Genomic DNA, 26,190 nt, shown 5'->3' with positions numbered 1-26,190 from the left:
CACTCATGAACCTGCAGCAGCTTGAGTTCCCTGCTGGAAAGAAAGTAAAGGCTCTTTCAGAGTCCTTTATAGCATGCGTGCTTCCTCCACATGCATCCAGTGGTTCCAGCAACAGTGATGGCGAGGGAAAAGATCAAGAAGATTCTCTGACAGACCTTTGATTCTGCATCAGAGTTTATTTTAATCTAATGGTCATCAGAAAAGAATTTACAAGACCTGTGCTCATAGCTTGATTATGCCACCGCAGATAGTAACAGAAACACCCTAGAATCAAATATAGGGCTGGTATTCTCACACACTGAATTGCTTAAGGATTCTTAAAAACAACTGTGTTCCAGAAAGATTTGCCTGGATGCCAGTCTTGATTCTGAATGGGTTGTTTGTTAGCCCACGAGACCATGGACCTCACAGGGCTTAGAGGGGTCAGCCTTCTCCACCACATTGTAGCTACAGGTCTCCTCATAGAATATACTTTCACATTTCTCTTCATCGTAGTCAGTAGGGGTGGCAACGCTATCAGTGGGAAAGGCAAAGCAAACACAAGTGTGTGAGATATGTCAGGATATTGCAGAGAGACAGCAAATGTGGGGTCTGACTCTCCACTTGGTTACTCTGGGTTTATGCCAGCGTCAATTCACTGAAGCCAGGGGGGACTTACGCTGAAGTAGTGGAGTGGAGAATCAGGTCCTTAATACATTGTTGTGTACCTGTGTGCAGGCCAAAAGCTTTAACTGTTGGCAAGTGGCAGTTATTAGAATTGTCATCATGCTGTGTGTCCTAGCCTAATGCTATTTCATGATGCTTAGTGGAACTCGAATTGAGCTGCTCTACATTCTGATAGACATTTTGTCTTTTTATCGTCTCTCTGGCAAACCAAGAGCAAAAGTCCATTTTATTTTATGATCCCTGTGTATGAGTGTCATGTCTGGGCAAACCCACCCAGTGTTAGGTTCTGACATTTGGAGCACCTACAGTGCTTCCCTTGGAGGTTTGTAGGCAGTCATCATTGCTATCAACACTGCCAAATTTCTATGCCCCACTGAACAGGGGAAGGGAGCTAGTTACACATACATACTGTACTTCACTGGGACTGTGTGAGGGTTAATCAGCAATTTAAAAATAAATCATAATGGGGGTTATTATTATTAGGGGTAGAACTGCAGCTCTATGTGTCAGCACACTGAAATGAATTTAAGAGGGGCTTTTAGAAATGCCCTGTGTGGAAATGTATATTGGGTGTGACTAGACATTTTGAATGGTTCAAATGGAGGATTCTCTGCACCTTGAAGTCTTTAAACCACGATTTGAGGACTTCAATAGCTCAGACATAAGTTAGGGGTTTGTTACAGGAGTGGGTGGGTGAGATTCTGTGGCCTGCGTTGTGCAGGAGGTCGGACTAGACAATCATAATGGTCCATTCTGACCTTAAAGTCTATGATTCTATTTAGAGAAGTATATTTCAGGAGCTTTTCTTACTCCAAATTCTCATATATGTTGTTAAGGGTGTCCCCAAGTTGTATTGAAACAGGTCGACCTGCAAAAACACTTCTCCTTAAAACATTCACAGCTTCTCTGACAGCAGATTCTCCTACAAACAAGCATATCTAGGGGACCTTCATTAGCTCCTCGTGAGACATGGACTACTGGAACTTTTTACTTTGAAAGGCTTACTGGCCTAGGGGATGGGGAAAAGCAGTAGATGTGATATACCTTCATTTTAGTGAGGCTTTTGACACAGTCCCATGTGATTCTCATAAGCAAACTGGGGAAATGTGGTCTAGATGAAATTACTATAAGTTGGGTGCACAACTGGTTGAAAGACCATACTCAAAGAGTAGATATCAATAGTTTGCTGTCAAATGGGGAGGGCATATCTACTGAGGTCCCACAGGGGTTAGTCCTTTGTCCGGTACTATTCAGTATTTTCATTAATGACTCGGATAATGGAGTGGAGAGTACGCTTATAAAACTTGCAGATGACACCAAGCTGGGAGTGGCTGCAAGCACTTTGGAGGGCAGTTTTGGAATTCAAAAAGACCTTGACAAATTGGAGAACTGGTCCAAAATCAACAACATGAAATTCAATAAAGAAAAGTGCAAAGTACTACACTTAGAAGGAAAAATTGAATGCACAGTAACAAAATGGGGAATAACTGGGTAGGTGGTAGTAAGGCTGAAAAAGATCTGGGGGTTATAGTAGATCACAAATTGAATATGAGCCGCCAATGTGATGGAAAAAAGGCTAATATTCTGGGCTGTATTAAGAGGAGTGTTGTATGTAAGTCATCGAAGATAACTGTCCCTCTGTAGTCAGCACTGGAGAGGCCTCCGCAGGAGTATTGTGTCCAGTTCTTGGTGCCACATTTTACAAAAGATATAAGCAAATTGGAGAGAGTGCAGAGGAGAGAGTCCAGAGGAGAGCAACAAAAAATGATAAAAGGTTTAGGAAACCTGACCTGTGAGGAAAGGTTAAAAAAAACTGGGAGTGTCTAGACTTGAGAAAAGAAGGCTGGGGGAGGGGGGACCTGATAGTCTTCAGATACCTTAAGGGCTGTTACAGAGAGGACATTGATCAATTGTTCTCCATGTCCACAGAATGTAGGACAAGAAATAATGGGTCTAATCTGCAGAAAGGGAGCTTTAGGTTAGATATTAGGAAAAGCTTTCTAACTATATTGATAGTTAAGCTCTGGAATAGGCTTCCAAAGGAAGTTGTGGAAACCCCATCATTGGAGGCTGTTAAGAACAGGTTGGACAAACACATGCCAGGGATGATCTAGCTTTACTTGGTCCTGCCCCATCATCAAGTCCAGCCCTCTGTGCTATCTCAAGGTCCCTTCTAGCTCTGCATAGAGGTTTTTAAGGCCCGGCTTGATAAAGCCCTGGCTGGGATGATTTAGCTGGGGTTGGTCCTGCTTTCAGCAGGGAGTTGGACTAGGTGACCTCCTGAGGTCTCTTCCAACCCTAGTCTTCTATGATTCTATGATTTCTACAATTCTATGCCCATAACTCAAAAAGTTCTGGATCAAATTATTTCAGGTTAAATTTTACCTTTAGGCTGAGACCAAGCAAAGAATATTACATGTGCATGCACACTCACACGGAACATATTTCAAAGGTGGGCAGTTAAAATGGGTGGTGTGTGGAGTTAGAATGGCAGTGCCTTCTCTATCTCAGCTACAACTACTGTGTAGTAGTACTGTGATGTAAATTACTGTGAGATGAGTAAATTAGGATAGTCTAGTAGTTGGAGCAGGGGGACTCTTCATGCTCAGAGTGTTTGAAATCACAATTGATGCACATTTTGTACATGGGGTCCATCTTTGAACCCAAATCTGAGATCCGAATCCCCCTCAAATTTTGGAGGGGTTTATAAATCTTACTCTCAATCCAAATTGTTTGTGGCTTAAACCCACTTTTCATTTATTTATTCTTTAGTATAATGACTTGTTGAGTCAATGTAACAGCAAAAATTTCTCTCAGGAGAGCTGTGCCTTTGGGGTATTTGAGTGGAGTGTATAGAACCCATCCTACCATAGCCACTAAGGGCTTAACAAGTAGGCTAGCTACCTCCTCTGCTGCAGCTAACTGCTGGGACATGGACAGCTGGAATAAGAAGGCAGCAGATAAGACAAGGGGTTGCAGCTAGAAAGGCTGGGAACTCTGGAGAGGAGACTTCTCAGCAAGCAGACTGGCAAGATGCTGCACCAGGAGTTGGACTTCCAGAGAGAGACAGAGAGGGGTCTGGAGAGCGTAGTGATGTAGACAGGTGGAGCAGGTAGGAAGTAGGCAGGGCAACAGCAAGGGAAGCAGCAAGTGATTGTAAGGAGCAGGTCCTAGCTCCTTAAACACAGAGTTCCTGGGCAGGAACCCTAGAGACAAGGCTGGGCCTGGGTTCTCTAGAAATGGGGATAATAAAGTGTCATAAATATAAAGAGAAGGGTAACCACCTTTCTGTATACAGAAATATAAAATCCCTATAAACTATAAAATCCCTCCTGGCCAGAGGCAAAACCCTTTCCCCTGTAAAGGGTTACGAAGCTAGGATAACCTCGCGGGCACCTGACCAAAATGACCAATGAGGAGACAAGTTACTTTCAAAGCTGGAGGGTGGGGGAAACAAAGATTCTGTTTGTGTGTGTGATGCTTTTGCCGGGACCAGAGCAAGAATGCAGGTCAGAACTCCTGTAAAGAGTTAGTAAGCAATCTAGTTAGATATGCGTTAGATTCTCTTTTGTTTAAATGGCTGATAAAATAAGTTGTGCTGAATGGGATGTATATTCCTGTTTTTGTGTCTTTTTGTAACTTAAGGTTTTGCCTAGAGGGATTCTCTATGTTTTGAATCTGATTACCCTGTAAGGTATTTACCATCCTGATTTTACAGAGGTGATTCTTTTACTTTAATTAAAATTCTCTTTTAAGAACCTGATTGCTTTTTCATTGTTCTTAAGATCCAAGGGTTTGGGTCTGTGTTCACCTATGCAAATTGGTGAGGATTTTTATCAAGCCTTCCCCAGGAAAGGGGGTGTAGAGCTTGGGGGGATATTTTGAGGGGAAGATGTCTCCAAGTGGGCTCTTTCCCTGTTCTTTGTTTAACACACTTGCTGGTGGCAGCATAAGGTCCAAGGACAAAAGGTAAAAGTTTGTACCTTGGGGAAGTTTTAACCTAAGCTGGTAAGAATAAGCTTAGGGGGTGTTTCATGCAGGTCCCCACATTTGTACCCTAGAGTTCAGAGTGGAGAAGGAACCTTGACATAAAGCCTCCCTGAGGAAGAGGGTGCAGGGCTGGGGCTGATGACCCTATATAGGGACACTGGACTTTCAGCCTGTGGGACTCTTTATTACCCTGGAAGGGATGTGATTATAAGTGACCTGGCTGGAGGGCTGGCGTGATGAGATGAGGCGGACTGTTGCAGGGCCAAACAGCTGTCTGGTGGGGGAAACCTGAGGCAGAGTTGCTGCAATGCCACTCAGGACTGCAAGAGGATGGACTGGCTGCGACGTCACCCAGGACAGCTTTGCATTTTTTTCCCCACAGAGAAATCTGAGCGTGTGGCCTGAACCCTGCAGGAAAAATCACTGTGCATATATTTTATACTCACAGGCTGCAGCAGCGCATTATTTTCTTGTGACAGCTACAGCTCTGGCAATCCTTCGTTTTCCATTTGGAGTTAAATTCATGTAGCACTCCTTTCTCATCAGTGCAACCTGAAAGGACATAGCCAACTTGCTGGTACATGCCAATAGTACAATTAACTTAAAATTGTTTATGAAATCTGGGTTCGGTCTTTGTATATTTAATATGAGGCTGGAGTGTAGTTTGTTCTAAGTTTTTTTTATATAGCACCATAAACTCTCAGCCTGCTAAGACCCATTTCCTGCCCAAAGGACGTAACAATCTAAACAAGAGGAGACAAACCAATGTAAGACCCTGGACAATTCAGGGGACAGAGAGGATTGCAGATAAGGTGGGATTGCTTGGAAAGCTATTTCTCTGCTCAGATTCCACTGAATCACATTATTGGCACACATTTTTAAGGCCTGACCTAAAGCCCATTGAAGTCAATGGACAAACTCCTGTTGACTTCAGTGGCCTTTGATTCAGTCCCTAGTACATTTCAAATTCTTGTGATTAAGGCCCTAGCTTGGGACTCAGGAGATGTGAGTTCAATTCCCAGCTCTTCCAGAGATCCCTTGTGTGACCTGGGGTAGGTTAAATAATCTCTCTCTGCCTCCATTCCTTATTTGGAAAATGGAAACTACTTCATCACTGGGGAGGTAATGTTTCATTTTGGGTCAATTTCCTTACCTCACAGGGGAGTTGTGAAGATAATTAGTGTTTGCAAAGCACTGAAATAATAGAAGCCAGCTAGTAGAAATTTTTCTAGCAGCTCTATCAACATGGTTTTTGAATGAACCCACCAAAAAAATCAAAAATTTCCATGGGAAAAATGTCAACTTTGCCAAAAAAAAAATTGATTTTCTTTTCCCATCAGGCTGGGCAAAGCCAAATAGAAATGATTTAGTTTTCCAAACCAAAATGTTTCATATAATGTCAAACTGACCCAAATCTGTGTCTGTCTTGAGCTTCTGCAGTGCCTCATGGGAGTTGTAGTTTGGATGCTTCATGCCTCCCATTCTTCTTTGAGTCAGATGCCCCAGCTGGACTATATCTCCCATGCTGCACTGTAGTGTTCCCATTGGTTGAACCACTGCAGTGGCACATGGCCATGGTGCATCATGGGAGATGTAGTCCATCTGGGGACACTGATCTACAGATGGAGGTTTGAGGCTCAATAGCATCTCAGGAGGACACAGATTAAGGCTGAACTAGCTGAAATGAAGTGTTTTGATGTTTCTGAATCATTATCAACCAAATTTGTAATCTCAAACCTGAGTTAATTATTTGATAAGGCCTATTTCCATAAAACAATATTGAGTGGCATTAATTATATTTCTGTCCTCTAATTCTTTATTGATGGAATCCCACATCAGCTTTGTTGTTTTGCCCAGCACTTATATCAGGCTCACTCTGCCTATAATTATCAGGGTCATCTCACTTGCCCTTTTTGCATATTAGCACAGCACTTGCACTCTTCCAGTCCTCTGGAATTTCCCCAGTATTCCAAGGTTTATTAAAAATTGGTCAGATCTCCTCAGCCAACTCTCCTACGGGTCTTGGGTGCAAGTTATCTGGGCCTGCTGATCTTAAAACTTTTATCCCTAGCAGATGCTGTTTAACATTCTCCTTAGTTGTTGCTGTTTATCATTTGTATTACCATAGTGCTTACCCCATTGCACTAGGCGCTGTACAAACAAAGAACAAAAAGACTGCCTCTGCCCTGAAGAGCTTACAATCTAAGTATAAGACAAGAGACAGCAGATACAGACAGGAGTATAAGGAAACAATGAGACAATATTGGTCAGCATGATAGGCAGTGGTCTCAGCACACCAGCACCCTCGCCCAATGTCAAGTTTTTTGTAAGCATTATGGCAAAGTAGAGTTATGAGGAGGGATTTGAAAGTGGATTATGAAGTAGCTTTGTGGCTGTTTACAGGGAGTTCCTCCAAAGTGTGTGGGGCAGCATGGGAGTAAGCACAAAGGGGCTTGTTTGCAAATTTAACAAGTGAGCAATAGAGGTTGGCATCATGGGCTAGTTGGAGGTCGGAGTCGATATCTTCATGAATAATGAGAGATGTGAGGTAGGGTGAGGACAAATCATGAATGGCCTTAAAAGTAGTTCCTCCTCTAGTAATACACTATCCTGTTTCTTTCCAAATACAGAACAGAAATATGTATTGAACACCGTCTTTGTATCATTATCAGCAACTTTACCATTTCATCTACTAAGGAACCTGTACTATTGTTTGGATTTCTTTTGTTCCAGATATACTTTTAAAAACCCTCCTTCTTGTTGCCAGTGCCCTGCCAGCCGTAGACTCTCGCCTGATGTGTTTAGCTTCCCTGCTGTCTCTGTACGTGTTCAGGGACACTGCCCAGCCTGCTCCTGGTAGTCATGAGAGCAGCCAGTGTGCAATGTGGCAGGCCTTGGTGCTGCTGGAATGCACCCCTACACAGCCTGGACACAGTGCATTTTAGAACAGTGTTCACCACCAGTACACTGGGCAAGACAAGCCAGGCAAAAGGTTTGTGCATGCTACAGCCTGGCTGATTCTGTGATGTCCCCAGTGCTCTTGCATCTCTCATCTTCTCCTGCCTCTTCTCCCTTACCCACCAGAGTGCAAAAACTTGTCAAACTGATGCTTGTTCTTGGGTGTTCCCCAAGAAACCTGCTAGCCTTCATCTCCCACATCCCCACACCCATCAAAGTCCTTGTGTCAGAGACTACCTCTTCTGAACTGCAGCAGAAGCCCTCCATTGGCTGTTGGGCCCTGAACCTTCTTGGCCCCATGACTGACTCGTGTTTGTGTAAATTACCGTAATCTCATCCCATCCAGATCTGAAAATAAGAGCTGCACAACTCCCAGAAGCCAGCCCCCCACAGCCTTCGCCCACTTGTGCCTTTTATGAACACATGTCTGGCTGTTCCTTTGAAAATCTCTGTACAAATGCCATTTGTGCCCCAAAATCCATATGTGTAAGGGCTCTTTTGGCTGTGCAAGCTTTCAGAAAACTGTCCTGGAATGTGTGGCATCACTAACACTTCCCAGTCCCCCTTTCTCTCATGGCCTCAGTTTACCACCTTCCTCCAACAGTAGATCTGTATTCATGACTCACCAGCCATCCCACGTCCCTCCCCATCTTCCCTGGTTTCTTGTCCCTGGTTAGGTTTCAACAGACAGGTGTTAAATTTAGCGAACAACTCTGTTCTCAGTGATGTGCATGGAAAAGGCCAGATTTCACACTGAAATCTCCTGAGATAGTGCAAAGGGGCCAGAAAGGGCTGCATACAGCCAACAGGGAATTCCCCTGGAATAGGGGAACTTTTTTGCTGGCTTGCACCAGCCTCCTCCCTCCACAGGGGACTGTGACACCTATCCACCAGTGGCTACACTAGTGGCTTAGAGCAGTGTCTCAGTTGCTCTGAGCTTTATTGGGAGTGGCCAATGAGCCCTCAGGAAAAGGCCTGGGTAGAGACCGTCAAATCGTGGAAGTCAACGAATGGCTATGCAGGTGGTGTCGGAGAGAAGGCTTTGGATTTTGACCATGGGATGGTGTTCCAAGAAGGAGGAGTGCTAGGCAGAGACGGGCTCCACCTAACAAAGAGAGGGAAGAGCATCTTCGCAAGCAGGCTGGCTAACCTGTGAGGAGAGCTTTAAACTAGGTTCACTGGGGGAAGGAGACCAAAGCCCAGAGGTAAGTGGGGACGTGGGATACTGGGAGAAAGCACAAGCAGGAGAACCCGAAAGAGGAGGGCTTCTGCCTCATACTAAGAAAGCAGGACAAACAGCAAGTTATCTCAAGTGCCTATACACAAATGTAACAAGCCTGGGAAACAAGCAGGGTCCTGGAAGTCCTGGCACAGTCAAGGAATTATGATGTGATTGGAATAACAGAGACTTGGTGAGATAACTCAAATGACTTGAGCACTGTCATGGATGGATATAAACTGTTCAGGAAGGACAGGCAGGGCAGAAAAGGTGGGGGAGTTGCATTCTATGTAAGAGAGCAGTATGACTGCTCAGAGCTCCAGTATGAAACTGCAGAAAAACCTGAGTGTCTCTGGATTAAGTTTAGAAGCGTGAGCAACAAGGGTGATGTCTGGTGGGAGTCTGCTATAGACCACCGGATCAGGGGGATGAGTTGGACGAGGCTTTCTTCTGGCAACTAATGGAAGTTACTAGATCGCAGGCCCTGGTTCTCATGGGAGGTTTCAATCACCCTGGTATCTGCTGGGAGAGCAATACAGCAGTGCAGAGACAATCCAGGAAGTTTTCGGAAAATGTAGGGGACAATTTCCTGGTGCAAGGGCAGGAGGAACCAACTAGGGGCAGAGCTCTTCTTGACCTGCTGCTCACAAACCAGGAAGAATTAGTAGAGGAAGCAAAAGTGGATGGGAACCTGGGAGGCAGTGACCATGAGATGGCCGAGTTCAGGATCCTGACACAGGGAAGAAAGGAAAGCAGCAGAATACGGACCCTGTACTTCAGAAAAGCAGATTTTGACAACCTCAGGGAACTGATGGGCAGGATCCCCTGGGAGAATAACATGAGGGGGAAAGGAGTCCAGGAGAGCTGGCTGTATTTTAAAGAATCCTTATTGAGGTTACAGGGACAAACCATCCCGATGTGTAGAAAGAATAGTAAATATGGCAGGCGACCAACTTGGCTTAACAGTGAAATCCTTGCTGATCTTAAACACAAAAAAGAAGCTTACAAGAAGTGGAAGATTGGACAAATGACCAGGGAAGAGTATAAAGATATTGCTCAGGCATGCAGGAGGGAAATCAGGAAGGCCAAATCACATCTGGAGGTGCAGCTAGCAAGAGATGTTAAGAGTAACAAGAAGGGTTTGTTCAGGTATGTTAGCAACAAGAAGAAAGTCAAGGAAAGTATGGGCCCCTTACTGAATGAGGGAGGCAACCTAGTGACAGAGGATGTGGAGAAAGCTAATGTACTCAATGCTTTTTTTGCCTCTGTCTTCACAAACAAGGTCAGCTCCCAGACTGCTGCACTGGGCAGCACAGCATTGGGAGAAGGTGACCAGCCCTCTGTGGAGAAAGAAGTGATTCGGGACTATTTAGAAAAGCTGGACGAGCACAACTCCATATGGCCGGATGCGCTGAATCCGAGAGTGCTAAAGGAGTTGGCGGATGAGATTGCAGAGCCATTGGCCATTATCTTTGAAAACTCATGGCGATCGGGGGAGGTTCTGGACAACTGGAAAAAGGCTAATGTAGTGCCCATCTTTAAAAAAGGGAAGAAGGAGGATCCTGGGAACTACAGGCCAGTCAGCCTCACCTCAGTCCCTGGAAAAATCGTGGAGCAAGTCCTCAAGGAATCAATTCTGAAGCACTTAGAGGAGAGGAAAGTGATCAGGAACAGTCAGCATGGATTCATCAAGGGCAAGTCATGCCTGACTAATCTAATTGCCTTCTATGACGAGATAACTGGCTCTGTGGATGAGGGAAAAGCAGTGGGCGTGTTGTTCCTTGACTTTAGCAAAGCTTTTGACACTGTCTCCCACAGTATTCTTGCCAATAAGTTAAAGAACTATGGGCTGGATGAATGGACGATAAGGAGGATAGAAAGCTGGCTAGATTGTCGGGCTCAACGGGTAGTGATCAATGGCTCCATGTCTAGTTGGCAGCCGATATCAAGTGGAGTGCCCCAAGGTTCGGTCCTGGGGCCGATTTTGTTCAATATCTTCATTAATGATGTGGAGGATGGTGTGGATTGCACCCTCAGCAAGTTTGCAGATGACACTAAACTGGGAGGAGATGTAGATATGCTGGAGGGTAGGGATAGGATACAGAGGGCCCTAGACAAATTAGAGGATTAGGCCAAAAGAAATCTGATGAGGTTCAACAAGGACAAGTGCAGAGTCCTGCACTTAGGACAGAAGAATCCCATGCACAGCTACAGACTAGGGACCGAATAGCTAGGCAGCAGTTCTGCAGAAAAGGACCTGGGGGTTACAGTGGACAAGAAGCTGGATATGAGTCAACAGTGTGCCCTTGTTGCCAAGAAGGCCAATGGCATTTTGGGCTGTATAAGTAGGGGCATTGCCAGCAGATCGAGGGACATGATTGTTCCCCTCTATTTGACATTGTTGAGGTCTCATCTGGAGTACTGTGTCCAGTTTTGGGCTCCACACTACAAGAAGGATGTGGAAAAATTGGAAAACGTCCAGCGGAGGACAACAAAAATGATTAGGGGACTGGAACACATGACTTATGAGGAGAGGCTGAGGGAACTGGGCTTGTTTAGTCTGTGGAAGAGAAGAATGAGGGGGGATTTGATAGCTGCTTTCAACTACCTGAAAGAGGGTTCCAAAGAGGATGGATCTAGACTGTTCTCAGTGGTAGCAGATGACAGAACGAGGAGTAATGGTTTCAAGTTGCGGTGGGGGAGGTTTAGGTTGGATATTAGGAAAAACTTTTTCACTAGGAGGATGGTGAAACACTGGAATGCATTACCTAAGGAGGTGGTGGAATCTCCTTCCTTAGAAGTTTTAAAGGTCAGGCTTGACAAAGTCCTGGCTGAGATGATTTAGTTGGGGATTGGTCCTGCTTTGAGCAGGGGGTTGGACTAGATGACCTCCTGAGGTCCCTTCCAACCCTGATATTCTTTGATTCTATGATCCGCGATGTTCCCTCGCCGGAGCTTAGGCACAGCCAGCAGGATTTCTTACCTTGTGCATCATATCCAATTGTTTTCTGCCAGCATTGTGCATCGCATGATGTCACTGAGAAGACAACGATAAGGAGGCCTAACATGTGCATCTGTAAATGACAGACGACTCAATCATAGTCACTTGAAGGTTCATAGCTCAAAAATCGCTTATTGGCATAGAAATCATCAGGACAAATCTCCTTATTGATGAATACATTCACAGAGGGAAGCTACTGCTTAGCGAAGCACTTAAGCATGTGCTTAATTTTAATTTAACTTACTTAACCTATTTAAGCCTATGGTTACTTGCTCTGCTGGATCAAAGCCTTAGAATCAGGTGGAGGCTTTTTCTACAGGGGTAGAAATCCCTGGGAGCAATTGTGGATATGAACCTTATCTTCATATAAGTAGTCCATTTATTATAGTGACATCCCATTCTGCTCAGTTGGAGAATTTAACTCCACCCACACTATTTCTTTGTTTGATCTCACACCAGGAGATCAGATTTCTGTGCTCTTCATTTCCACCTATTAATATTCCAGCAGTTGGCAATGCTTCAGAATTCCCCAGGGGATAGCACTTGACCATCTAATAAAAAGTATCAGACTTGGAAAGCTCACTCCATACTGTTGCACTGTAGAAATTATTTATACTGCATTCGGGTCAGAGAGAGCTCGTTGCAGTCGGTCAAAGGAATAATAGCACCTTGCCACCTTGCCTAGAGGGTGTGTTCTTTTCATCATAGTCTGATGTAGTCATGCATGAGTGCCTTTCAGTTTAGTCCCAGAACTAGATACATCTTTTGGCCTGTCTATATGAGAGAAATTTAGCTCATTAGTCTCTGTTTGGCCCAGTCCCTGTGTCAGCATTTTACTTGCTATACAATCACAGGTTTCAGAGTAGTAGCCGTGTTAGTCTGTATTTGCAAAAAGAAAAGGAGGACTTGTGGCACCTTAGAGACTAACCAATTTGAGCATAAGCTTCGATGAAGTGAGCTGTAGCTCAGGAAAGCTTATGCTCAAATAAATTTGTTAGTCTCTAATGTGCCACAAGTACTCCTTTTCTTTATACAATCACAGTGACTTGAACAAAAGCCACCTGATTCTAAGCCTCTTCGTATCACTGAGGGTGGTACAAAGGGGCCAGAAACTGGCTGTATACAGGCAGCAGGGAATTCCCTTGGCAACAGGCAAACTTTCTGCTGGCAAAAAGATGCTGCAGCCAAGTACTGCAGGAGCTTCCTTCCAACCCCAGTGTAGGGCAAATATCAGGATGGTCACACTTGTCTTCCACTAGCATGGAGCCATAACCTGAGCACCCCCTCAGTTGCTCTGTGCTTTGAGACTGATCCAAATCAGGGAGCCATAACTGGTTTCCTGGTGCTCCCCCTCCAGAGCTTGGGCACAGAGGAAAGTCCGACCCTGAGACTTTGTGTGCCTGCATGAATTTAGAACAGCAATATCTATTGTTTTTTCCTCTTGTGTCCTTAATCATGAAGGCTGAATTTGATGGTCATTTTAGGCCGAGCTCCTTCTGGTTCCATTTTAGAGGTGGAGGGCTGGAGGCTGGGTCACCTCTCATCATCTGAGTGAATTTAGTGCTGGCCAAACAAGGAATACATGACCTCTGCTGAAATTGCCAAGAGTGACAATCAATGGTGGTTATAGTGCAGACATTCTTCCACTAGGAGCTGCATTGAGACTAGAGCTGGCCTAATAATTCACTGCAAACAATATTCTGCACAAATGTGGGCATTTTCCCCCACACCAACAGGTTTTTTTTTACAAATGAATGATTCCAATAGAGACTCCCAGCTCAGTTCACACAGGCGGCAAACAGCCTTCAGGTGGTATTAGCCATTTGTGATTCCCAACTTCCCTGAGAGGGAGCGAAATCAGCAACCTAGAGAGAACTCCACCTGAGTCTTCACCATGCTTTATGTAGAGCTGAACAAATGCATGTCTCTGATGTGACATGTCGGCTGCTGCGTTAGAGCCCAATGGTAACTTTTGTAAGTGAGTCTTATTTTAATGTATCTAGTCTGCTAGGTGTTTTTCGAGGAATCTTCAGTTGAATTACTTAACTACAGGAAAAAGAAAAGGAGTACTTGTGGCACCTTAGAGACTAACCAATTTATTTGAGCCTAAGCTTTCGTGAGCTACAGCTCACTACGAAAGTTTATGCTCAAATAAATTGGTTAGTCTCTAAGGTGCCACAAGTACTCCTTTTCTTTTTGCGAATACAGACGATCACGGCTGCTACTCTGAAACCTGTAACTACAGGCTGTATCAACTAAAATTCTCATTGGAAGTCTGTGAACGTTTAAAAGCATGTCAAGGCTGCAGAGTTTGGCTCTTTGCTTTTATTTATAATATGAGCTAATCTCCCAGCAGCCAGCCTTTTAGATCCCTTTACATGAGACAGAAGAGAGGGATTCTAAATATCCCCACAATCAGACAGACTTTTACAGTGCTGGCAAAAAACAAACGAACACTGAGTCTCCCTCTCTGTGTCTCTCACTCCCAGCACCTGTCAGTTTTCTTTTAAATTCATTGTCATTTTATAATTGATTTAAACTTGAAATCCCCTCAGATAAGGAAATATACAAGTCAGACAAGAAGTTATTTTATGTAGCAACTGGGAAGCTTTCCCTAAGAAAACCCAAAATCTGTACTTTAAAATTGCAATGTGTCCCTCCTGTTCTTACAAGAGGAAAGATGTGTGTTGACTCACCATTATTCCAGAGTGTGTTCCTTCCAAAGCACACGTCCAGCCTGAGTAACACCTTTGTTTGCAGTGAATTATCATATAGCACCGGAGTCTAGAGACAGACTAGCTGAGCCCTGCACAAACAAACCACACGGAAGCAGCTCAGTTGCCTATTAGGCAAAGACCTCACATATATAGGCATCACTAAGATTTGGATAATGTTTAGCAAGAAGGTTTGGTTCAAAATAGAACCAGTGGACTGGTCCTGCCCCTTCTTGGTGGCTGCAGAGAGCCCAGATGTAGTGAAATTGGTGCAAACAGACAAGATTTGGGATGCCCTTGCAGGACTCCAGGCTCCTCTGCATCCAAACAGTACAGACCTATTGTGTTCCTGCAGAGCAAGTGCGTGGGCAGGTCTGGGGAGCAGCACGGTGAGGTCTGGTGGATGACTTGCTTGCAGGTGAAATAAAAAAGTAGGAAGAGGGAAGTATTCTATTGTTCCTGTTGCCTTCATACAGGTCACTGGGGTTTCAAAAGAAGCATCTTTGCCAAGACCTCCCTGTTGCAAAGACTGGCATTAAGGGCTAACATTTCAGCATAGTGAGCAGAGGTTGCATGTAGCAATGTAGTTGTACCAGTCACTTCCCACCTGGTGCTGAAAGTTTAGCCACAGGAGAAAGCTTAAGTTAAAGAAGGATTATTTCAACAAATGGATTGTCTTCAAATGTACTTGTCCCTTTCCCACAACAGCTTTGTCTCCTTGCTCCCTGCAGTAGGAGTTGTGATATAGTATGTTCAAAATGGTCACTTGAGTGTGTAACCCTTCTGTCAGTGGTGTTGGTAGCAACAATATCCAGGGGTTACTCTTGACAGTACAAAACAGAACTAGCTTGAGCCTCCACCCAGCAATCTGGGAAAAGTAAATCCCACCCCTGGGCACCTCTAAGAGGCAACGCTTCCCACTGGCAAGCACTGAGTCTGTGTGTAACAAAAGAAAATGTTTAATACAAGGAAAAGGGAATCCAGCATTAATGTGGGTAAACACCACAACCATGACTCAACAACGTGTAACCATAAGCAAACACCCACCCTATGGTATGTTGGGCAGTGTCCTTTGCTTCAGTTTCCCACCTTGGACTGTGAAAGTCTCTTCAACCCGGCACGCCCCTTTTCCTGCACTGCTCCCCACCACAGCTGATTGTCCTCGATCAGTGAATCCTGAGTTCAGAGGTGGGTTCACCCCCCTCCCCTGGAAAAAGCAGGGAAAGCTCATTGAGCAGTGATTCCACTGCTGCTACCACCTCTGCACGTGGCTCTTGTTTGCTGCTGCTCAGCTCCTCTACTGACACTGGCATGGCTGTGATGCCATGCTCTGAGGTTTCACTGCTTCGCCCGGCTCTTAGCGATTTCCTGGGTAGTACGGAACCTCACCGCTAGTGCAGCCTCTGCATTCTCCTTCACTGCAACACTGTCTCCCCGCCACCAGATCTAAGGCTTAGCACCTAGACCTGCTTGTCAGTGATTTCAGCTCTGGTAATAGCTCAACAGAAACAAGGATCTCAGCTGAGTCCAGTTAGCTCTGTCTTTAATCACTGGAGAGGGGAGTGTCAAAGTCTGTCCAGGACTCTTTAAGCAGCAGCTCCACTGGCTATGCAGGAACACCTGTCCCCATCCCCTTGACTTTCACTGAGATTTGGCATCCCTACCTCATGCTTAGCAAGTTAAGGGTGCATCCATGCAAGTATGGGCTGCTCCTGAAGTCTCTTCCCCCAGTTTGTCACTAGATATCCGGGGAAAGGTCATTTGGTCCCTGCTAATAACTTCTGTATTCACGTCCCATTACCCGTGAACATGATGCCAAGCCAATGTCATGCCAGCCAGTGAACAGAGGCCACTGAGTTACAAAGGCTAGCGCCTCAGTACAGGGGTTACAAAGTGTGGCTGTGCTGTGTCCCCATCTAACAGGGCTGATCCTGCACCCCAGGCACTGGGATTTGATAGGGAGGTACCGACCTGAGCTGTACTGATCACACCTACCCTGCCTGTCTGTTCATGCAGCATTGATTTAAACTCCAAAGCCCTTTCCTAGCATGCACTGGCCATAGTCTGAAAGCAGGGATGCATTCTCTTCGGGCAGATGCTTCTTTGGTTGGTTTTTGTGGGGGAGAGAAGGTGAGAGGGAAGGGTGGTGGCCCTGCTCTGGTCATTGGCCACTGAGAATAGGAAAGGAAGTCACCTAGTGTCACCTGAATACCCTGCGGATGAGGGACCTGGGTTCCATGCACAGTGGGTGCTGGTAAGTCAGGCTTCTGCCCCCTTCCCCTGTACAACCACCTCTGAAGATGACTCAGGTAATGCTGGGCAGGAAGGCTTGTGTTCCCACGGGAGCTGGCTGTGCATGGGTTTGGCTAGGATCTGCCCTGGTTCTGGCTAGGTTTGGGGTCATAGCCCAGCTGTTCACACTGCTGACACTGGGCCGGCTTGCTGGTTTGGTTTCTCACTGGAGAATGAGAATAAAATTGCCATTCATTTTTCAAAGCCAGCTTTGTCATGTGCTCTGGGTGCATAGAGAGGATAATGCCAGGGCCGGGTCCTAGCAGTTCTTGCAGTTAGGTGAATGGAAGTGGTTTTGTAGGGAAGCATGATTGTTTTGCAAACTGAGAAGGATGGGTGTGAGTCCTTCATGAACCGGTATTATCCTGGATAAAAGGCACAGAGGTGGTTCAGGAAATACAGGCTGGTTCTTAACTGTTTTCCTGACCTGGTTCACCCATCCCAGTTAGAAAAACTGCAGAAATCTGTGTGCTTTCAAAACAAAGAGAAAGGGCCCATATTTATTTGGGTATAAAACATGCTTTTATTAAGACACCGAAGGACTTTTGTCTGAGTTTATTTTACTCAACTGATTATATTCAGTTATAGCAATGCAGAGAATAACAGAAACAATATAGACTCAGATACAATGTAGTCTCACACATTGAATTGCTACTCAGCAAGGCATAGGAAAGCCAGCTGTTAGTAGTGATGCTTAAAACACCACCGTGACTCTTTCTGATCAAAGAACAGACTCATTCCATGGCTGATCATCTTGTAGAAGGGAAAGAGGAAGCACTATGCAGAGTACTTCTGAGTGGATTTGTTGTTAACCCACTCAAGTATGATCCTTGCCAGCTTTCAAGGGGTTGGCCTTCTCCACTGAAGCTGCAGGTGCCCTTGTTGAAAATGCATTCGCGTTTCTCTCTGTCATAGGCAAAGGAAAGCTGCCACTGGGAAAGAAAAAAGCAAATACCAGGCCATGAAAGTGGGAAGCAAACAATCTCCGGTAAAGATAGTATCTGCATTTTTGACAGGAAAAGATGGTGTTGAGTGATTTGAGCTGGCGAGCTATTTGAAATTAATAGTTTGCTTAATTGAGCCCCTTTTATTGCTCATGAACAAAGTCTGACATTTGCAGGTTGTTTCATTCTTTGTCATTCGACAAACAGTCTGAAAACTAATTTCACCCAAGGGCTTGTTCTTGAAATGTGCCTGTTTTGTTTATTTACTGTAAGATTTTCATTCTCACCATTGTCTGGTCACTTGAGTCACAGGGTGCTGTTTCTCATCTCTGAGTGGATGGATGGAACTGCACTTCAGGGGGAGAGTATAGTCAAACCACTGAGCCCTTTCTGATGGGCAGTGCCATCTGTGGAGAAAGGAGGATTTAGGCCAGAAGCTTTAGGCAGTGTTTAGAACGTGATATCTTCCCCTTTCCAGGTCACTTGTGTCAGTCCTTATCTGAGACATCACTGCTAGGAAAATGGAAATTGAACTTCAGAAGTCTTAACTCTTCTCCTAAATCTTAAAGCTGTGATTTTTGAACATGAGCTAATTTTTGGCAAAGGAAATATTTGCATTCCTGATACCTTTTGGCTCTGAGAAGATAATAGGGTGTGTAGGTTCCACTTTAAATGGACATCATCAATGCACACAATTGGACAAATCAACCCAAGCTACTTCCTTGAACCAAATCGAATTGTAGTTTGGCATGTGTGATGCTTCCTCCTCCCCTCACTGCTCCACCTTGCCAGCTCTCTCCTGCTTTAAACTACAAATCCACAACTCTCCAAATATCCCACTTTCCTACCACTTGTTTCTCCACCTAAATCCATTCCTGGCTCATGTCAGCATAAATCCCTTAAAAGGGGTCAGACCAGGTTGATCTGTTCTCAGGGGCATGCACCAAGCTGAAGAAAAACAGGATTTCTTGCCTGCAGAGTGATCACCTGGTTCCAATGGTTCCATTGGCTGCATGTAGCAATCTGCATTGCATAATGTCACATTTATGACATAATCAAGAAAGCAGACCAAGAAACGCTTCTGTATGAGAGAGAGGAGACTTATTTTAGATCTATCCCTGTATGTGATCTTGAAGGTTAATACAAAGTATTTGCTTTTGCTCAGCTAAATCCAAACCAGCTGTGTTTTGAAAACTCAGACTTACCATAGATCCATCTACTTTTTTATCCCAGGCCCATCTCTGTGTATGTGCATGAGAGACAGGTCCTCCTCTATCCGCAGAAGATTAGTCTGTTTCATCAGTGCCTAGAGTGGCTTCACTCAAGATGCAGCGGCTCATGCTTTTAGCTCTTGAGATCCCTGATTCAGTCCCTGTTGTGTTGGTCAAGATGGCAACCATCACATAAGTGTGTTATGCATGTATGTAGTTCTCAAGGATGAAGGCAATCCTCATTTTCTAAAGACATTGTTCATTACAAATTGCTCTAATTAAAACACAATCTAATGGATTAATTTAGCCCTGCTTTCTGTGTGCCCAGGCTTTGATTTTTACACACTTGTTTGTTCTACGTTATTACAAGTTTTTAGATGACAAATTTCATCTTAGTAACTTTTCCTAATATTGGGATGGATGACTCTGTCAAGCAGATGGGAAATCAAAATTTTAAGCATGTATCACTCAAGGATTTTGTTTTCTTTAATAAGAAAAAAAAAGGGGGGGGGTGTCTAGTTCTGAGTGACATTGAAAATGTCCAGAGGTAAAGTTCAGCTATATTTGAGCTGAGGGTGACTAAAAAAAGCAGTGTAACATTTACTTACATTAGGAAAATTTCTCCTCTCCATAACTCTGAAACTGGTGGAAAGATTTTTGCCTAAACTCTCTACAATGAACAAATAAAATTCAACTCTGGGCTGACAGTAAACAGGAATAATTGCAGCCAGCAAAGAGAATTTCTCCAAAGATTATGAATGTGTGAAAACAGGAGGTTATAAGAAAAGGGTTTTACCTATAGCCAATGGTACCAGGAATCTAATGACAGGTTTCAGAGTAGCAGCCGTGTTAAGTCTGTATTCGCAAAAAGAAAAGGAATACTTGTGGCACCTTAGAGACTAACAAATTTATTTGAGCATAAGCTTTCGTGAGCTATAGCTCACTTCATCGGATGCATTCAGTGGAAAATACAGTGAGGAGATTTTCCACTGTATTTTCCACTGAATGCATCCGATGAAGTGAGCTGTAGCTCACGAAAGCTTATGCTCAAATAAATTTGTTAGTCTCTAAGGTGCCACAAGTACTCCTTTTCTTTTTTCAGGAATCTAATGTCATGCAAACCCTTGTATTTTTTTTGTGTACTCCAGCAGGTAAAATCCTAGTGGGGTCTGATTTTTTTCCCCCAAAGGTGCTAAGCACTTGCAGCTTCTATTACAGGGAAGGGCAAACTACGGCCCACGGGCTGGATCCGGCCCGTCAGGGCTTTCAATCTGGCCCGTGGGATTGCCAGCCCCATGGTGCAGCGGGGCTAAGGCAGGTTCCCTGCATGCCCTGGCCCTGCACCAGTCCCAGAAGAGACCAGCACCACATCCCTGAGGCCCCTGAGGGAGAGGGGGGCAGAGGGCTCCGTGCGCTGCCCTTGCCTGCAGTCACTGCCCCCTGCAGCTCCCATTGGCCGGGAATGGGGAACCGTGGCCAATGGGAGCTTCGGGGCTGATACCCACAGGCGAGGGCAGCGCGTGGTGGAGCCGCCTGCCCCACCTCACACCCAGAAGCCACTGCTGGATGTGCTGGCCATTTCCAGGAGTGGTATAGGGCCACGGCAGGCAGGGGGACTGCCTTAGCTCCGCTGTGCACCACTGCCACCCTGGAGCCATTCAAGGTAAGCGGTGCCGGGCTGGAGCCCACACCTTGAACCCTTCCTGCACCCCGCTCCCCAACCCTCTACCTTGAACCCCCTGCCACACTCCTCCTGCACCCCAACCACCTGCCCTGAGCCCCCTCCTGAAACCTGCACCCCAACCGCTTGCCCTGAGTCCCTTCCTGCACACCGCACTCCCTCCCACCCCCCAACCCCCTGCCCCAGCCCTACATTCATGGCCCTGCATACAATTTCCCCACTCAGATGTGGCCCTCAGGCCAAAAAGTTTGCCCACTCCTGTTCCATTGACACAATTTAGAGCTGTGAACTCCCAGCACGTATGCAAATCAGGCCCCTAATATCTACTTTAAAATCAGTAGCAATGTACCTTTTGAAATAGGAAACAAAGGAATTTGCCATTCTTGCAAAGTTTCTGGCTTTGAAGGAGTAGACTTTCTTTGGGAAGCTTGTTTGTTTGCAGTGTGCTTATTTTATGACATGTAGTTTGCTCAAGGATTGGTACTATGCACATAATGAATGCAAATAGCTCTGATACAGGATTCTGCAGAATGATTTTATATGGGTGGACACCATTAAATTGTTTAGTCAATTACCAGCAGGAAGGTTTAGTTCGGAAATGAAAGGGCAAGACTTCTGCACACTAGATACAGAGGCAGCTGTGTGGGGTTTTGAGTCAAGGGTTATCAGGACTAGCAAGTGTGGGTAAGGATTCATATCAGACTTTGTTGCCAAGACTTCCCTGGCCTCAAGGCTTGTATGAAGCACTAACCTTTCAGCCCAAGCAGCAGCAGTTGCGTGCAGGGCAGCGACTATGCGCAAACTGCGCCAAATGGTTAAAGCCTCTGGGGGGGATATTAAGTGGAAGGAAGGATTACCCCCCCCTCTGCGGAGATCACCCCAAACTTCCCTCCTCCTGGTCTGCCTGTAGTCCGGGGCTCACATTCGCAAGGCTGGTATTTATCAGAGCGCCATGGAGCCTGACACACAGGAAACAGATTCACCTTTGGCCCAGTGGTGGCATCTCTGGGCTGGTATCAGTGAGAGAGAGAGCTGCTGGAGGAATCTGGCTCGTAATGGCAGTGGTATTGTTTGGAAGTGTTTAGCACTACAAAAGCCACGTGTCTTTTTCAGCACTTGAGAACAGCTAGGGCTGCTGGGGACTTCTTGTCACTAGAGCTGAGAAGCCCTGCAGAGTAGGGCATTCCAGAGTGGACTCCGCAGGCTCAGTTCACAGGGATTGGTCCTACGTCCTCTTCTGTGGCAGAGACCTTCAGGCATTGCAGAAGCCAAACTTCCAAGAAATCACTCCCCTCCTTATTACCCTCTAACAGCTCCCCCTTGCGGGAGGGTGGGTCCTTGTGGAAAAGGCAAGGCTGTTGCAGATGGGGTGGGTCCTTGGAAGCCTGGATTCTGTGTATGAAACCTAGCTGTCCCCTTTCTCAAACTCCTCAGAGTGGGCCAAGTGGCCACGTTCCTGGGCTTCTAGCTTTGGGAGGCTACCATGTAGAGCCTCTATCCATCAAGGTCTTCTGCAGGGTGTAACAAGGACCTGACACCCTCCCCTCCCTTTCATAGGCAGATGAGGGGAAAGAGTCCATTTTTTGCTGCAGCCCAATATGGCAGGGACAGATGCTGCGGCACAAAGCTTAGCACAGTAACTTAGGAGCCAAGTCATGTAGAAGATGATGACCACTTGCAAGATGATCGTCCCCCAAGGCAGTGCAACAGGGACTCTGCCCTACATGGGATTCGGATCCTGCTCACAGGAGCAAAAGTCCAGATAGCGCCAGGGAGGCAGTGTGGCCTAGGGGGTAGGGCACTGGCCTGGGAGTCCGGGGACCTGGCTTCTATTCCTGCCTTGGCCACTGGCCTGCTGGAGAGCTTGGACAAATTGCGGTGCTTCTCATACCTCCCTTCGCCTTCCTGGCCAGTGTCTGTGTGGATTGTAAGCTCTCTGAGGCAGGGCCTGTCTCTCTCTGTCTTTGCACAGAGCCTGGCCCGTGTTGACTGGGGCCTCTACCATACAATGATAACACATTCTACTATTTGATTCCTGCCTATAGAAGCTAACCTGGTGACGCTCCCCTGCCTTCCCCTGGGGGAGGGACTGCTCCTGAGGTACCGTTGGTAACTTGGCAGAGCTCCAGTCTGGATCTTGCCCCTCTGGTGCTCGGAGCAAACACCAAGGGAGGAATGGCCACCGCTGCAAAGAGCTGACTGCCTAAGGAGACAAAGCCAGACCCAGGGTGCAGCATTGGGTTACAGCATAGCAGCAGGGAGAGCAGGATGATGGCAGCACAGGGGAGGGCACTACCATGTCTCTGTTGGTGCAGACAGATGTTGGTTTGTATTTATCTGTCAAAGATGGCAGATATTGGGGTTTTGCCTGGTGGGGGAGGTTGGGGAGGGCTGTTGGGGTAAGAGGAGAGGTACAGGAAGAGGCAGGTAGAGAGAGTAGTGGGGTGAGGGAGGCTAAGCACAATAGGGAGCATGGGGTGGGGTGCAGTGGTAGAAGGGGGGTGGGGTAAACAGCATCCCAACAGCCAATGGCAATACAGGAAATGCGGCAGGGGAAATACTCCTCCAGAGCCCGAGAGTCACAATCGTGGATGCCAGGGGACTGCCAAGGCCTCTCCCAACCAGTGGCTGCACCTTCTCTTTTGGATGGGGGTTTCCTACGCCTGATGACCCAGGAGATCCCTCTGGGTTCAGCAGAGGGATTGTGGGAGTTGGCAGGCCCTTCCATATAGCCTGTACCTGGTGCTATTGCTGGTGGGTGCTTGTTCTGTGTATCTGTAGGGAGAACTTCAGCAGATGCATACAGGCATTCTACCCTCCCACGAAGGAACAGCGTAAGGAAGTCTATGGACTGTTGCAGTGGGGGAGGTTTAGATTGGATATTAGGAAAAACTTTTTCACTAAGAGGGTGGAGAAACACTGGAATGCGTTACCTAGGGAGGTGGTAGAATCTCCTTCCTTAGAGGTTTTTAAGGTCAGGCTTGACAAAGCCCTGGCTGGGATGATTTAACTGGGAATTGGTCCTGCTTCGAGCAGGGGGTTGGACTAGATGACCTTCTGGGGTCCCTTCCAACACTGATATTCTATGATTCTATGATTCTATGACTGGAGGGGTCTGACTGGAGAGTCTGTGGGGAGGTTCTGTCCTCTGGACACCAAGCATGGACCAGAAACACACAGTTGCTGATGGACTGAACCCAGTTCTTATACATGGAGGCGTAACATCTTATACCTGACTCCAAAATCAGCCCACAGCAAGGATGAAGACTATCGGGGACTTCTCACCAGCCCCTATCTCACCCCTCGGGCTGTTGGTGGAGACTCCCTGTAAATCAGCACCCACCCCTCCTATCAGTGTTCGTGACTGGCCCTTGCTCATGCAGACCTTGGCAAAAAATCAGCACTGAGCTGAATGTCAGAAAACAAATTCAGGTGCAACTTTGGCAATTTAGGGTTTGGAGGAGCATTTTTGCATCCAAAATATATTTTCCACTCCTACCTCCACAGTGTAACTTGTATCTGTGTGTCCGTTAAAGGCATGCAGACAGGCTAGGAATTCAGGCAGTGGAAATTGACATAAAAGAAACCAGGGCTCAATGAAAAGTTGCAAAATGTTTCATGGATCTTTATCGGAAATGAGTTTCTGCCCCCTTGCTCCCTACTGGTGATAATGAAGGGCCAGATCCTCAGCATGGTGCTGGGCTAGTCTATACGAGCTGGAGATCTGACCCCAAGACTTGCAGCCTTTGGATCTTTCAACTTCTTCTTCACCCTTGGGCAGATTTGGGCTATTGTTTAACTCAGTCGCTGTCACAGTGGCCATACTTCTGCCAGCGTTAGGCCAAAAGAACCGCAGCATGTACATGTAGCCTCTGCTAGGAACCATAGGGTCACTTGTAAGATATGAGGACTTTGGGATCTGGGAAGGCCAGCCAAGACCAAGGGAGTTCTGGGAACCATCTGTCTCATTCTGTGCTCTGTATAATGTCGGACCTTTTTGCCTTATTGATAATTCCACCCCCCCATTGTTCCCCTTCCTCAATAAACTTCAGTCCTTGCACTTCACTCGAGCAGCTGTTTTCTATTCTGAATGCTCTCTGGAAACAATACATCCCTACAGAGGGGATACTGCATATGCCAGTTGCACATGGTACACACCCACTGTGTACACACTGGAGGCAATATGCAAGACACACTCCTGACTCATGCCCTCTGGATGTCTGGTCCCCAGTGACAGACCCTGAGGCTCGGTACCACGCCAACCCATGAATCCAACCTTATCACGCACAGCAGGATTTCAAGGGGGGATTTCCTGGCTACAGGTCTAATTCTTGTTGGTGCCGTGGGCTCCTGCAGATCATTCTAGCAGAGATGAAGATGCAGAAGGATCCTTTTGTACAGAGATCGCTCAGGGCTGCAGGCTGGGACCTTTCTGTTTCATTTTAACTACATCACAACAGAGTGGGGGGCAAACTCTCACTGAATGAACAGGAAGTAAAGGAGAGGTGGGGCATAGCTCCATTCCTCAATATTCTGGATAACCCCGTTAACCCCTATCATGACCGACCGCTTTCCTACACTTCTCTCTCTCGCACCCTGCTGGGGATAGGAAAGTCAGACTATTCCCTGAGCCCCGGGAGACCTGGAAAAGCACTGGCTCTATGTGTCTGCTGCTGCCACTCTTTGCAACGCTCTGCAAGATGGGGGAGCAGCCACCCGGAGACTCTAGGAAGTGCACCACTGGGTCCCCTACAGACTGGGTGGTGAGGCTACCGGGCCTCCTCCTCAGAAGACAATTAAGGTAGGGTGACCAGATGTCCCATTTTTAAAGGTACAGTCCTGTTTTTTGGGACTTTTTTTTATATAGGCGCCTATTACCCCCCAACCCCGTCCCGTTTTTTCACAGTTGCAATCTGATAACCCTAAATTAAGGAGCAAGGAGGGAGAGGAAGGGACCCCATCATTTCTTAAGAATGAAAAAACTCAGACCTTTTTGATGCTTTATCTGTCTGTTTTAATTAATGATTCATCAGCCAAGAGCTCTTGGGAGAGTTCAGTTACTATGACACACCTAGAATAATATAAAAACAATGCTGATCTCTGAGATACGAGAATAAAGAAGGTTACACAGTTGATAGGGAAATTACAGCATGCTGGTGGCAAATCTTAAAACAGCATCTACAATTACTAGGATTCAAGAAAGGAATTATTCCATGAGTCACTTAAACCTGGAAAGAAAGTTCTTCCAAGGAGGGTATTTCTTAACCCACCATGCCCGTGAACGGACAAGTTTTAGAGGGGTTGGCCTTCTGCACCAACGAGTAGCTGCAGGACTCCTTATGGAAGGTGAGTTTACATTTCTCTTCGTCAAAGCCATGAGGACGAAAAAAGCTAGCATTGGGAAGGAAAACAAGCATTGGCGTGAGTTGTAACATGTCAGGCTAACAGCAGAGAAGAGTTTTACTTCAGTGGGAACTCTAGATGTCCTCCATCACCATGGCATCTGAAAACCTC

At 46.1% G+C, this 26,190-nt stretch overlaps 1 protein-coding gene across 1 annotated transcript; it reads right to left on the bottom strand.

Moving 5' to 3' along the window:
• Positions 1-383: 383 nt before the first annotated feature.
• MSMB (microseminoprotein beta) lies at positions 384-14,605 on the bottom strand. Its single transcript, XM_073354886.1, has 4 exons — positions 14,531-14,605; positions 11,817-11,907; positions 5,103-5,208; positions 384-513 (listed from the first exon to the last, which is right to left on the bottom strand). The coding sequence occupies exons 1-4, from the start codon at positions 14,603-14,605 to the stop codon at positions 384-386; spliced, it is 402 nt and encodes a 133-aa protein (XP_073210987.1).
• Positions 14,606-26,190: the final 11,585 nt, after the last annotated feature.

This window comes from Lepidochelys kempii, chromosome 7 (genome assembly GCF_965140265.1).
Source record: "Lepidochelys kempii isolate rLepKem1 chromosome 7, rLepKem1.hap2, whole genome shotgun sequence".
Classification (NCBI taxonomy): Eukaryota; Metazoa; Chordata; order Testudines; family Cheloniidae; genus Lepidochelys; species Lepidochelys kempii.
Note: the sequence above shows the minus strand (reverse complement) of the source record. Positions and strands in the feature narration are given on the sequence as shown.